We start from the raw sequence: 13,101 nt of genomic DNA on the forward strand, positions 1-13,101 counted from the left end.
AACTAAACAATAAACACGACCTTCCTGTTATTTACACAACAGATTTAACTTCGGAAATAAAACAAATACCTGACAGTTAGCATGTGTGCTAAAGTAGCTGCGCTGTTTGTTGTTACCGGAAGTGCGGCTTCGTGACGCAGCTCGCGCGTGTTCACTAAGTCACTAATATATAACGTACATGTTTATAAAGAGAGATAAACGTTACCGAAATGATCAGGAGAGTTAATTCTGTGTCTCACCTCTCACTGTTGTTGATCAGCACTCCTCCGTGAGGAGAATGGTTTCTGTTCAGCGCCATCTTCTCTCTCTGACTGACGGCTTACACACAGACACCCTGCTGACAGAGCGGCTCTGTTCACACAACACCACCTAGTGGACATCAAGTGCACTATCTAGGGCTCGAGTCTGTAGGGCCGAGGGAGCCTACAGAGAGCACAGGGAGCGGATTGGGATACAGCCTGGGTCACTAATCTGTTTCTCATGACTGAGGTAAAGCAGGAGGAGTTTTATTGCCTAGGATGATTTGTCTTACTCCAGTGTACACAGAGCAGACATTACACACAGTAATAGACAAAAATAAATCATAAATAAAGTGAAAAATACATATATTACATGTACAGTTGTGCTATAGAATAGAATAGAATAGAATAGAATAGAATAGAATGAGATGCAGGATCTGCATTAGGGTGGAGATGGTGATAAATAAGATTATTACACATTATTATTGTGTAATGGAGAACATTTAACTGTTCATCATGTAGATTGTCTTGGTGAATAAACTGTTCTTGTCCCTGGTTGTGACGGTATCTGGGTCTCTGTATCACCGGGCAGATGGTAAAGGTTTAAACAACGTGTGACTTGGATGTGAGGGATTCTGAGTGATTTTCTGACTCTGAGTCTATACAAATAAACACGTCACCCATCAAACAATACATTATTACTCTATATTACTTTAATATACCGTATAATAATAATAATAATAATAATAATAATAATAATAATAAAAATATGGGGAAGTCGTGGCCTATCATCCTATCATTACACTTCTGTGTGTCCATCCAGACTTATTCTGTCTAGTCTGTGTGTATATAGATGTATATATTCATAATGACATTCCTTTTGTACAGCTATATCTGTCATATCACTTCATACTGTATAATACTTATATAAACACCACACTATATAAACCCTTATTCAGTTATATGTACAGTACATATTACTACACCTTCTGTATGACCTCATACCCTTATTTATTACACTGACGCTTGTAAATAAGCCATCTATGCACTTCTGGTTAGATGCTAACAGCATTTCATTGTCTCTGTACATGTACCTTGCACAATGACAATAAAGTTGAATTTAATCTAATGGTTAGAGTTTGACTCCTATCCCTAAGGTTGTGGGTTCGAGTCTCGGGCCAGCAATACCACGACTGAGGTGCCCTTGAGCAAGGCACTGAAACCCCCAACTGCTCCCCAGGCGCCACAGCATGAATGGCTGCCCACTGCTCCGGGTGTGTGTTTACAGTGTGTGTGTGTGTGTGTGTGCACACTTTGGATGGGTTAAACGCTGAGAACGAATTCTGAGTATGGGTCACCGTACTTAGCCGGATGTCACTTTACACTTTTAAAAACATTCAATACATTTACAGTATTCAGCAGATGCTCATTATACTGTATATATGAGAGCTTATTTTAATAACATTCTCATGTCTCATGTATGTGTTAAACTGTGAAATAAGAACATTTCATGTCTTGCTGTGTGATTATCTTTAATTTCGACATTCTGAACTTTTTCTTGCTTGAACAGGACATGAACACGTCACTATTGAAGAAATGTTCTTCCTGTGGTCAAGAAAACGGCTACACAGATACCTAGTGTTTAATACAATCCCACAAAAACACACATGTAATAACACAAGGACAAAACATTTATAAAATTTTATTTACTACAGAAAATGGTGTGTGTGTGTGTGTTGTATTTCAGTAAGGTCTGAATTTCCTCTGTGCTCTAAGTAAAGCAATGCGCTGCTTATCTTCCTCAAACTTCCTCCTTAATTCAGCAATATCTAAAAAGAGAGAGAGAAATGGGGTTAGTTTAATGAGCAGGTATGTTATAAAGGGTCTATAAAGAGATTGTGTGTGTGTGTGTGTGTGTGTGTGTGTGTATTCACGTTCTCTCTTTGAATCGCGATGTTGCCATGTGTAGAAGTTCAGCAGCTCTTTCCTCTTTTTCTTGTTGTGTTCTTTCTGAAGCACTCTCTGATTGGCTGCCTCGCTGTGTGGGCGGGACTTCATGCTTTTGCCTCCTTTGGTCACTTTAACCCAGCCGTCCTCATCCTCCTGCTGTTCCTCCACCTCCTTCTTCTGACGCTCCTCCTCCTGAGAGCCAGGAGTAAGAGGCAATGTTCATCATTTAGGAACATACTCATGTTAAGTGTTAGGCTGAGAGATGCACCCCCACCCACCCACACACACACACACACAGACACACACAGACCTCCTCCTTCCTCTTGTCGTACTGGCTCATGAAGTCATCAACCGCCTTCTGCAGAAGCTCTGGCTTGATGAAAGTCTGTTTGTATTCATGGATCCACTCTAGACACACACACATGCACACACACACACAAATTAAGGTATTTAAAGCTTTTCAAACACTTGTCAGCATTGTAAAGCTGTTCGTTATATTTACACTCGTGTTTCACACTCACTCTTGAGACCAGTCTGAACTGGTTTTTCTGTAGTGGAGACGATGAGAGGAGAATCATATGGATGTGCTTTAGCTGCTGCTACACCTGAGGAGTGTTTAAACACCACGTAGGCCACCTTAAAACACTGACACACACACACACACACACACACACACACACACACACACACACACACACACACAGTCATGACATAATAAAGTGTAAACATTAAATTACTGTGTGTATGATATTAGGTGTGTGTGTATGAGTGAGTGCAGTGTTACCTTTTACCTAGTGTGTAGTGGTATGTGTAGAGAGGTGTGTGTAAAGGAGTGTGTGTGTGTGTGTGTGTGTGTGTGTGTGTGTTTGGGGTGTTACCCGCTTCTGTGCAGGTGTGAAATATGGCGACAGGTCTGGTCGCTTATCTTCAACTGCTCCCGGTTTCTCACTCAGTTCCACATGCTGAACCGGACCAAACCGAGAGAATATGTCCTTCACCACACTCTATACACACACACACACACACACACACACACACACACACACACACACAAACAGTGAGGGGGTGTGGCCTGCACCTGTGAGCAGTAAGGGGGTGTGGTCTGCACCTGTGAGCAGTAAGGGGGTGTGGTCTGCACCCGTGAGCAGTAAGGGGGTGTGGCCTGCACTTGTGAGCAGTAAGGGGGTGTGGTTTGCACCTGTGAGCAGTAAGGGGGTGTGGCCTGCACCTGTGAGCAGTAAGGGGGTGTGGTCTGCACCCGTGAGCAGTAAGGGGGTGTGGCCTGCACTTGTGAGCAGTAAGGGGGTGTGGTTTGCACCTGTGAGCAGTAAGGGGGTGTGGCCTGTACCTGTGAGCAGTAAGGGGGTGTGGTCTGCACCTGTGAGCAGTAAGGGGGTGTGGTCTGCACCTGTGAGCAGTAAGGGGGTGTGGCCTGTACCTGTGAGCAGTATGGAGGGATGTTGAGGACAAACAGTGTCCTGTCCTGTGGTCTGTGTGCGTTAGTTTCTGCCCTCACTCTGTGCTCTTTCACACACAGTTGGTGCTGCACTGTACTGTTTGAGCAGAACTTCAGGGATAATACTGAAACACAAACACACACACACACACACACACACACACACACACACACACAGTTTGTCCACATGTGAGCTTAAATATTGTATGCGGACGTCTCTTCTTTGGAAACAGAAAGTCAGCGATGCTTGACATTTTCACAACAGCCAATAGGGTTTGAGATTTGTCAGGCCACGCCCACCACCCAACCTAAACCTAATGAACCAGGTTACTGTACAGCTCCATAGAAGACAAACACAAGACTGATACAGGAGTCCTCAAAACATGGAATGACTTTCACATAAAACTAAAGTGATAAACTTTATAAAATATTCATGTTAATGTTAGAGATATCGTCGTGTTACACTGAACATAACACAGACATTATTTACTGCTGCTTTTGCTTTAAAACACTTAGAATTAACAACTTTATAAATGTTCTTACAAAAACTCACTATTGTCTGTCACAGTGCGACTTTCACAATGAAAAACTATACAATAATAATAACAAAATAATATTATTAGTGGTGTTATTATTAACAACAACAACAACAATTACTATTACACACTTTCCCAGTAAACAATCCAGAGAAACATTAACATCCCACAGCAGATATTTACATTATAAAGTTACACATTTACTATTTTATGTTTCTGTATATCATTGGATTTTAACATGAATCTGTGTGAAATATTTGTTTTACAGTTTAACCACACACACACACACACACACACACACACACACACACACACACACACACAGAGACAGACACCAACACACACACACACACACACACACAGAGACAGACACCAACACACCCACACACACACACACACAGAGACAGACACCAACACACCCACACACACAGACACACACACACACAGACAGACACACGCGCGCGCACACACACAGACACACAGACTCAGACACACACACAGACTCAGACACACACACACACACACACACACACACACACACAGAGAGAGAGAGACTCTCACACACACACACATATATACACAGACAGACACACAAAAACACACACACGTTTAATGTTACTCTTTCTCTTGTTTGCCTCTTGAATGTGTTAAATATTTCTCACCAGCTAACACTAACACTCTCACACTCACACACACACACACACACACACACACACACACACACACACACACACACACACACACACACACACACACACACACACACACACACACACACACACACACACACACCTGTAAATCCTCCTGGAATCACACAGGCGACACTCGTGTTCTTCTTTGTGGGCGCCGCCATCTTCACAGTTGAACCAAACCGGAAACCGGATGTAGCGCTGCTGAATACGGACCCGTAGTAGAGTGTAATGGTGGAGGTTCCACTAGGGTCCGGTGACTACACACAGATGTATGCATGAATATTTCGGTTTATTTACTAACAACAGTCACGGGTGAATCAGTCAATTTGAAATCAGAGAAATATCCTAAAGTCATTTATTTCTGTTCCACAAACTCGTTATTTCAGCTACAAATCACACACAAACTCACACGTGTGTGTTCCAGTGAACATGGTGAACATCCGTATCCTCTGTGACATGGTGAACATCCGTGTCCTCTGTGACATGGTGAACATCCGTGTCCTCTGTGACATGGTGAACATCCGTGTCCTCTGTGACATGGTGAACATCCGTATCGTCTGTGACATGGTGAACATCCGTGTCCTCTGTGACATGGTGAACATCCGTGTCCTCTGTGACATGGTGAACATCCGTATCCTCTGTGACATGGGGAACATCCGTGTCCTCTGTGACATGGTGAACATCCGTATCCTCTGTGACATGGTGAACATCCGTGTCCTCTGTGACATGGTGAACATCCGTGTCCTCTGTGACATGGGGAACATCCGTGTCCTCTGTGACATGGTGAACATCCGTGTCCTCTGTGACATGGGGAACATCCGTGTCCTCTGTGACATGGGGAACATCCGTATCCTCTGTGACATGGAGGCTCCACATCATCATCATCACTGAACCGTGGAGCTCTTAGTCCAGGTTCCTACTTAAGGACAGGATCAGAATTACAGGACTATTGTAGAGTTCCTTCAGTCCTGGATCACTAATGTTCTGTCATGAACCTTTCAGAAGTTTGTTGTTTTCTAGTCAGTCAGCATGTTGGCTCAGGTGTAGCTGTTTCTGCTCCATGTCTGTAAACCATTGCTGTAACATACATGTGTACAATAAAAGCAGGTCGACGTATAAAAGTCTGAACCCTGAGAGTAAATAACGACATCACACACTGAGTAGTTTATTATAAAGCAAGTTTACTGCAGAAAAAAACAAGCAGGAAGAAATCCAGTAGAGACACATAGATGTACACAAGGCCCCACCCCGTGTGTGTGTGTGTGGGCTTGAAGAAAGGTGTGGGGAGGTTGCTGTGTCCCAAATCACCAACACCAGCAAAGGTACACTACATAAAGCTGAACACAGAGGATTGGGACAGGACCGCCTTTCACACAGAAATAACACTTCTAAACATGTCTTTATACACAACATGTACATCATCAGGATCCTGTGTGTGTGTGTGTGTGTGTGTGTGTGTGATTTAAAAACAAAAGAACAGTTCTCATGAGACAGAAACACACAGTGAACCTGCTCTGGTTTCAGACACACTGGTCAGGACGATGTACGTGTGTATATGAGGGGATGGTACGTGTCCTCTTGCTAAGTGTGTATCCTGTTCTCTGTGGGTGTAGCTGTGGATTATGGGTGGTGTTCTGGAAGCTGCATTACAGGCAAGCTTACCCTCACCAACACAACACCTCTCTAATGTTAGAAAGAAACGAAGCTTCGTGTGATGGGCAGAAGTTCTTAGAGTTCTTACAGTAAAAAGACCAGGATCTCCATCATAAAGCTGAGGGACACCGTCTCTAGTCACCCAACTGGCTAAACACGATGTGAGCCATCGTACAGATCATCATACAGGATGCAGCACTCACAAATGAACACGTACCAACGGAAGAGTGTGTGAATTTTAAATGGATGAAGACGGATTTAGAACGAGTGTGTTTTAGATCTTTATGCGGAAAGCTGTAGAGTGTGCGGCAGTGGGAGGAGTCTCTGTAGCGGCCGAGCTCTGATTGGACGATTTAAACAGAGCCTTCAGGATGGTCTGAGGATCCACTTCAGCTGAGCTGGAGCGAGGTGTGGATCGGGACGCAGCCGAGGAGGACGTCTCCTTCTTATTGGGAGAGTCACTCAGTCTCCTAGATAGAGAGAGAGAGAGAGAGAGAGAGAGAGAGAGAGAGAGAGAGAGAGCGCAAAAAAAAAATTAATGACCTATAATGATGTGCCTCCCATCACAATAAAAGGGAAGAACAATTTAAAACAATTTATATTTGGGCCCCTAAATAAAACACACACACACCAGAGACCCCCATTGCAGCACTAAAGCAGGGGTCCTGCACCATCTTTCTAGTTGCCCCTAAATAAAAATGTGCTCCTACAAACCCAGGTGCAGGACCACCTTAAATAAAGTACATCAACATCCAACAAGTCACAGTTGTAGTTAGTTTCTCTCACATCTATAAGTAAACCAGTACACACACGTCAACATAAACAATGGTGTGTGTTAAGTACACACTGTAATCACACGGTGCATGAGGAAGTGCAGGAACACACACTCACAACAGGATGGGCTGATCTGACGTGATGACACTACCCTGGATGTGCAGGTTACACTTCATCGGCTGACCTGTGAGAGTAACACACACACACACACACACACACACACACACACACACACAACAACACTAATGTTTAATACGGAGTAAAGAACACTCAGTAATCTGACGACTGCTTTACAGTCAGTGCTCACAATCAGTGTCTGAAAGAAAAACACTCACTCACTCCATCCTCTACTAATCACACAGTTACACATGTAAACAAGGGAACACTCCTCACAACACTGTGTGTGTGTGTGTGTGTGTGTCTTACCATCCAGACAGCGGTTGTTGTATTTCCTGTACGCATTAATGGCATCATCTTTCCGCACAAACACCACTTCAGCTACTCCGACCTTTACCAGCCGAGCTCGCTTCAGTGCTCCACATACACAGAACAGCTCCTACACACACGCACACACACACACACACACACACACACACTAGTATTAGCACAGACCCACAAATCGACACACACGTACACGTTGGACATGCACAGTCTGTTATACTCACCACTATATCCTCCTCTGTGACACGTGGGTGGAGATTGTTCACTGTGATTTTGGTTCCTTCCAGTGGACTGAACACAGGCTACACACACACACACACACACACACACACACACACACGTAAGTAATGTACAATATTTGGTCTCAATAAATGTGTTCTAGAAGTTAGGCTTCTAACAGAGTGAGGGTTTGTGTGTGTGTGTGGGATGGTGTGCGTGGTTGTGTGTGTCTGTATGCGTGGTTGTGTGTGCACGTGTGTGGGGTTGTGCGTGCGTGTGCGCGGGGTGTGTGTGTGTGTGTGTGTGTTACCTGTGTTTGTGTGTTAACTGTGTGTGTGTGTGTGACCCGTGTGTGTGTTACCCGTGTGTGTGTGTGCGTGTTGCCTGTGCGTGTGTTACCTGTGTGTGTGTGCATGTTGCCTGTGCGTGTGTTACCTGTGTGTGTGCATGTTGCCTGTGCGTGTGTGTGTTACCTGTGTGTGTGTGCATGTTGCCTGTGCGTGTGTGTGTTACCTGTGTGTGTGTGCTCATGTTGCCTGTGCGTGTGTGTTACCTGTGTGTGTTACCTGTGTGTGTGTGTGTTACCTGTACGTGTGTGTGGGTGTCACCTGTGTGTGTGTGTCCTGTGTGTGTGTGTCCTGTGTGTGTGTGTGTGTCCCCTGTGTGTGTGTGTGTGTCCCCTGTGTGTGTGCGTGTGTCACCTGTGTGTGTGTCACCTGTGTGTGTGTGTATGTGTGTTACCTGAGTGTGTGTGTTACCTGTGTGTGTGTATGTGTGTTACCTGAGTGTGTGTTACCTGTGTGTGTGTGTGTGTGTATGTGTGTTACCTGTGTGTGTGTGTATGTGTGTTACCTGTGTGTGTGTGTATGTGTGTTACCTGTGTGTGTGTATGTGTGTTACCTGAGTGTGTGTGTTACCTGTGTGTGTGTGTGTGTGTTACCTGTGTGTGTGTGTGTATGTGTGTTACCTGAGTGTGTGTTACCTGTGTGTGTGTGTGTTACCTGTGTGTGTGTTACCTGTGTGTGTGTGTGTGTGTTACCTGTGTGTGTGTGTGTGTATGTGTGTTACCTGTGTGTGTGTGTGTGTGTGTGTGTGTGTGTTACCTGTGTGTGTGTGTGTGTGTTACCTGTGTGTGTGTGTGTGTTACCTGTGTGTGTGTGTGTTACCTGTGTGTGTGTGTGTATGTGTGTTACCTGTGTGTGTGTATGTGTGTTACCTGTGTGTGTGTGTGTATGTGTGTTACCTGTGTGTGTGTGTGTATGTGTGTTACCTGTGTGTGTGTGTGTATGTGTGTTACCTGTGTGTGTGTGTATGTGTGTTACCTGTGTGTGTGTGTATGTGTGTTACCTGTGTGTGTGTGTGTGTGTTACCTGTGTGTGTGTGTGTATGTGTGTTACCTGTGTGTGTGTGTGTGTGTTACCTGTGTGTGTGTGTGTATGTGTGTTACCTGTGTGTGTGTGTGTGTGTGTTACCTGTGTGTGTGTGTGTTACCTGTGTGTGTGTGTGTTACCTGTGTGTGTGTGTATGTGTGTTACCTGTGTGTGTGTGTGTGTGTATGTGTGTTACCTGTGTGTGTGTGTATGTGTGTTACCTGTGTGTGTGTGTGTGTGTATGTGTGTTACCTGTGTGTGTGTGTGTGTGTATGTGTGTTACCTGTGTGTGTGTGTGTGTGTGTATGTGTGTTACCTGTGTGTGTGTGTGTGTGTATGTGTGTTACCTGTGTGTGTGTGTGTATGTGTGTTACCTGTGTGTGTGTGTATGTGTGTTACCTGTGTGTGTGTGTATGTGTGTTACCTGTGTGTGTGTGTGTGTGTATGTGTGTATGTGTGTTACCTGTGTGTGTGTGTGTATGTGTGTTACCCGTGTGTGTGTGTGTGTATTACCCGTGTGTGTGTGTGTGTATGTGTGTTACCCGTGTGTGTGTGTGTGTATGTGTGTTACCCGTGTGTGTGTGTGTGTTACCCGTGTGTGTGTGTGTGTATGTGTGTTACCCGTGTGTGTGTGTGTGTATGTGTGTTACCCGTGTGTGTGTGTATGTGTGTTACCCGTGTGTGTGTGTATGTGTGTTACCTGTGTGTGTGTGTGTGTGTGTGTGTGTGTTACCCGTGTGTGTGTGTGTGTTACCTGTGTGTGTGTGTGTTACCTGTGTGTGTGTGTGTGTGTTACCCGTGTGTGTGTGTGTGTTACCTGTGTGTGTGTGTGTTACCTGTGTGTGTGTGTGTGTGTTACCTGTGCAGGTTGAGAGTTGGAGTTTTCAGAAGTCTGTGTAGGTGGGCGGGGATTAGAGCGAGTGGGTGTAACTGCAGCAGCTGCAGCAGAGGCAGCAGGGGGCGGAGCCAGGTAGGAGTCATTCTTAACCACTTTAGTGATTGGAGTAGAGACAGAGAAACTGCCACCAACCTGGGGGGAGGGGGAGAGAGACCGGTAAACAAAAAGAACGATAAATAACAGAGTGTAAACACTGTGGTTTGTGTGTGTGTGTGTGTGTGTGTGTGTGTGTGTGTGTGTGTGTGTGTGTGTGTTTTACCCTTGTCTGTGCCAGGTCATTGGTTGTAGTGAACTTTAACTGTTTATTTGGAACCACAGCTTCCTCCTCCTTATTGGAACCACTCTGTACAGATAAACACACACATTCACATTTACTGTGTGAGAGTGACTGTGTGTGTGTGTGCGCGTGTGTGTGTGTGTGTGTGTTACCTGAGATGCACTACTTGGAACATTGATGCGAATCCCACTGGTCATACCCACTGGCCTCTGCTATAGACAGACAAACAGACAGAGAGAAATTACTGTAGTGTTCTTAATGTCATGTGTTACTACCTGAGGGTGGAATATCAGTGTGGAGGAACGTCGGTCTGAGAGGAACGTCGGTCTGAGAGGAACGTCGGTCTGAGAGGAACGTCTGAGAGCTAAGTCAATGTGGAACGTCTGTCTGAGAGGAACGTCGGTCTGAGAGGAACGTCGGTCTGAGAGGAACGTCGGTCTGAGAGGAACGTCGGTCTGAGAGGAACGTCTGAGAGCTAAGTCGATGTGGAACGTCTGTCTGAGAGGAACGTCGGTCTGAGAGGAACGTCTGAGAGCTAAGTCAATGTGGAACGTCGGTCTGAGAGGAACGTCTGAGAGCTAAGTCAATGTGGAACGTCGGTCTGAGAGGAACGTCTGAGAGCTAAGTCAATGTGGAACGTCGGTCTGAGAGGAACGTCTGAGAGCTAAGTCAATGTGGAACGTCGGTCTGAGAGGAACGTCTGAGAGCTAAGTCAATGTGGAACGTCGGTCTGAGAGGAACGTCAGTCTGAGAGGAACGTCAGTCTGAGAGGAACGTCTGAGAGCTAAGTCAATGTGGAACGTCGGTCTGAGAGGAACGTCAGTGTGGAAAGTCTAAGAGGACCGTCTGAGAGTGTGGAGAAACATCTGAGAGGAACGTCAAAGTCGAAAGTCAGTGTGGAACGTCTCTTCATTAACCTGGATAGTTTTGGTGATCTTGAGCGGAGCTGCAGATCCCTGGCTGGGCAACGATGAGACGCTTCTCTTCAGACTCAGCCTATCACGTGCATCCACCACTTTTGTGATCCCACCTCTGGGCTGTATGGCCACACCCACTCTGGTACCCAGTCCCTGGTTGGTGGGGAAGGCCCTGACTCCGGTACTGCTGGTGTTGTTCTGGATGTGGATGTGTGGGATTGGGGACTGAGTGTTGGTTAGTAACGGAGAATCTTGGACCTGCTGCTGTTTACGAGAGTTTATGGTCTGTCTGGCATCCTGCACTGCACTCACAGCGCCCCCTCTGGCCTGAATTCGAAAACGGGCATCGTTCTGACCCAGCTTCTCTCTCGCATCCTTCACCTGGAACACTGGAGGAAGAAGGGGTAAAGTTTGGTGAACATACTGTCTTTAATAAACTCATGCAAATGTAAGAATCAGTCCAAATCTAACAAGGACAAGACGTCCTCGTCTTTATTCTTAAGAAGTTGGGGTCAGGGCAGAGAGGGTTAAGGGCCTTGCCCAAGGGCCCAACAGTGACTTGAACCCCAGTCTCTCTCATAAACAAACCCAGACAGAGCCTTAATCACTACTGCTCCAAGTGCTAACGTGTTCATGCTCCCTCACCTCCACTTCCTCCGAGCCTCTGTCTGACATCAGTGGTGCCGATCTTCTGTCGAGCGTCAAAAGTCCGGCCCATAAGCCCCGCCCCTCTCCCTAGCGATCCCGCTCCTCTTCCTGTTATCCCTGCCCCTCTACCAAAGGTCGGCCTGCAAGAACAAAAACAGGTAAAACACGATCATTAATTTTAAACTATTATACCAATTATACCAAATGACATTTTATTACCAATTACATGATTCTACTCCTAATCTCACAGTTTATAACAACACAAGAATGTATTTCAACATAGAATGTAGACAGTTCAGGTCTGAATGCAGTGCTGCAGCTTTGCCTTCCCCAAGAAACACACATTACTGTCTTGTCTGTAACAAACCATCTGCTGTAACACACACATTACTGTCTTGTCTGTAACAAACCATCTGCTGTAACACACACATTACTGTCTTGTCTGTAACAAACCATCTGCTGTAACACACACACACACACACATTACTGTCTTGTCTGTAACAAACCATCTGCTGTAACACACACGTTACTGTCTTGTCTGTAACAAACCATCTGCTGTAACACACACACACACACACATTACTGTCTTGTCTATAACAAACCATCTGCTGTAACACACACACACACACACATTACTGTCTTGTCTGTAACAAACCATCTGCTGTAACACACACATTACTGTCTTGTCTGTAACAAACCATCTGCTGTAACACACACACGTTACTGTCTTGTCTGTAACAAACCATCTGCTGTAACACACACGTTACTGTCTTGTCTGTAACACAAAAGGCTGCTGTTCCTGCTGATATAGAAATGTGTGTAACAGATTCACAAAGTGGTGAACACGGTCCATAAGGGCAGCACAGTAAGTTTACTGCCACAAGACAGCTTTAAACCTAAATATTGTGATCATGTGTGTGTGTGCGAGTGTGTGTGTGTGCACTGTTTAACAAACACTCTGTACAATCACACCCCGTGTGTTAGAAACAGGTTACACTGTAAAGTACACAAACATCTTTGAACATCTACAC

General features: G+C 45.3%; 3 protein-coding genes across 5 annotated transcripts in view; all 3 read right to left on the minus strand.

Moving 5' to 3' along the window:
• The window catches only part of wbp2nl (WBP2 N-terminal like), a 5,012-nt gene extending 4,620 nt beyond the window's left edge, over positions 1–392 (minus strand). The window contains exon 1 of the mRNA XM_047816268.1: positions 240–392. Within this exon, the coding sequence (XP_047672224.1) occupies positions 240–298 (59 nt within the window). The 5' untranslated portion in view covers positions 299–392. The remainder of the gene's footprint in view (positions 1–239) is intronic.
• A 1,533-nt stretch (positions 393–1,925) lies between these two features.
• Positions 1,926–5,132, minus strand: LOC125145189 (ribosomal RNA-processing protein 7 homolog A-like). Of its 3 annotated transcripts, none has more exons than XM_047816265.1 (7): positions 4,974–5,132; positions 3,568–3,770; positions 3,068–3,193; positions 2,711–2,834; positions 2,500–2,597; positions 2,174–2,381; positions 1,926–2,068 (listed from the first exon to the last, which is right to left on the minus strand). In XM_047816265.1, the coding sequence occupies exons 1-7, from the start codon at positions 5,032–5,034 to the stop codon at positions 1,983–1,985; spliced, it is 906 nt and encodes a 301-aa protein (XP_047672221.1). In that variant the 5' UTR covers positions 5,035–5,132; the 3' UTR covers positions 1,926–1,982. The 3 variants fall into 3 exon arrangements, with proteins under 3 accessions (XP_047672221.1, XP_047672222.1, XP_047672223.1); XM_047816266.1 differs by having other exon boundaries at positions 3,628–3,770; positions 4,974–5,130; XM_047816267.1 differs by lacking the exon at positions 3,068–3,193 and having other exon boundaries at positions 3,628–3,770; positions 4,974–5,130.
• Positions 5,133–6,034: 902 nt separating this feature from the next.
• poldip3 (polymerase (DNA-directed), delta interacting protein 3) lies at positions 6,035–12,229 on the minus strand. Its single transcript, XM_047816262.1, has 9 exons — positions 12,068–12,229; positions 11,423–11,811; positions 10,658–10,714; positions 10,488–10,571; positions 10,190–10,360; positions 7,966–8,043; positions 7,727–7,856; positions 7,418–7,484; positions 6,035–6,996 (listed from the first exon to the last, which is right to left on the minus strand). The coding sequence occupies exons 1-9, from the start codon at positions 12,138–12,140 to the stop codon at positions 6,801–6,803; spliced, it is 1,245 nt and encodes a 414-aa protein (XP_047672218.1). The 5' UTR covers positions 12,141–12,229; the 3' UTR covers positions 6,035–6,800.
• Between the last annotated feature and the right edge of the window lie 872 nt (positions 12,230–13,101).

The sequence above is a fragment of the Tachysurus fulvidraco genome, chromosome 7 (genome assembly GCF_022655615.1).
Source record: "Tachysurus fulvidraco isolate hzauxx_2018 chromosome 7, HZAU_PFXX_2.0, whole genome shotgun sequence".
Taxonomy (NCBI): Eukaryota; Metazoa; Chordata; class Actinopteri; order Siluriformes; family Bagridae; genus Tachysurus; species Tachysurus fulvidraco.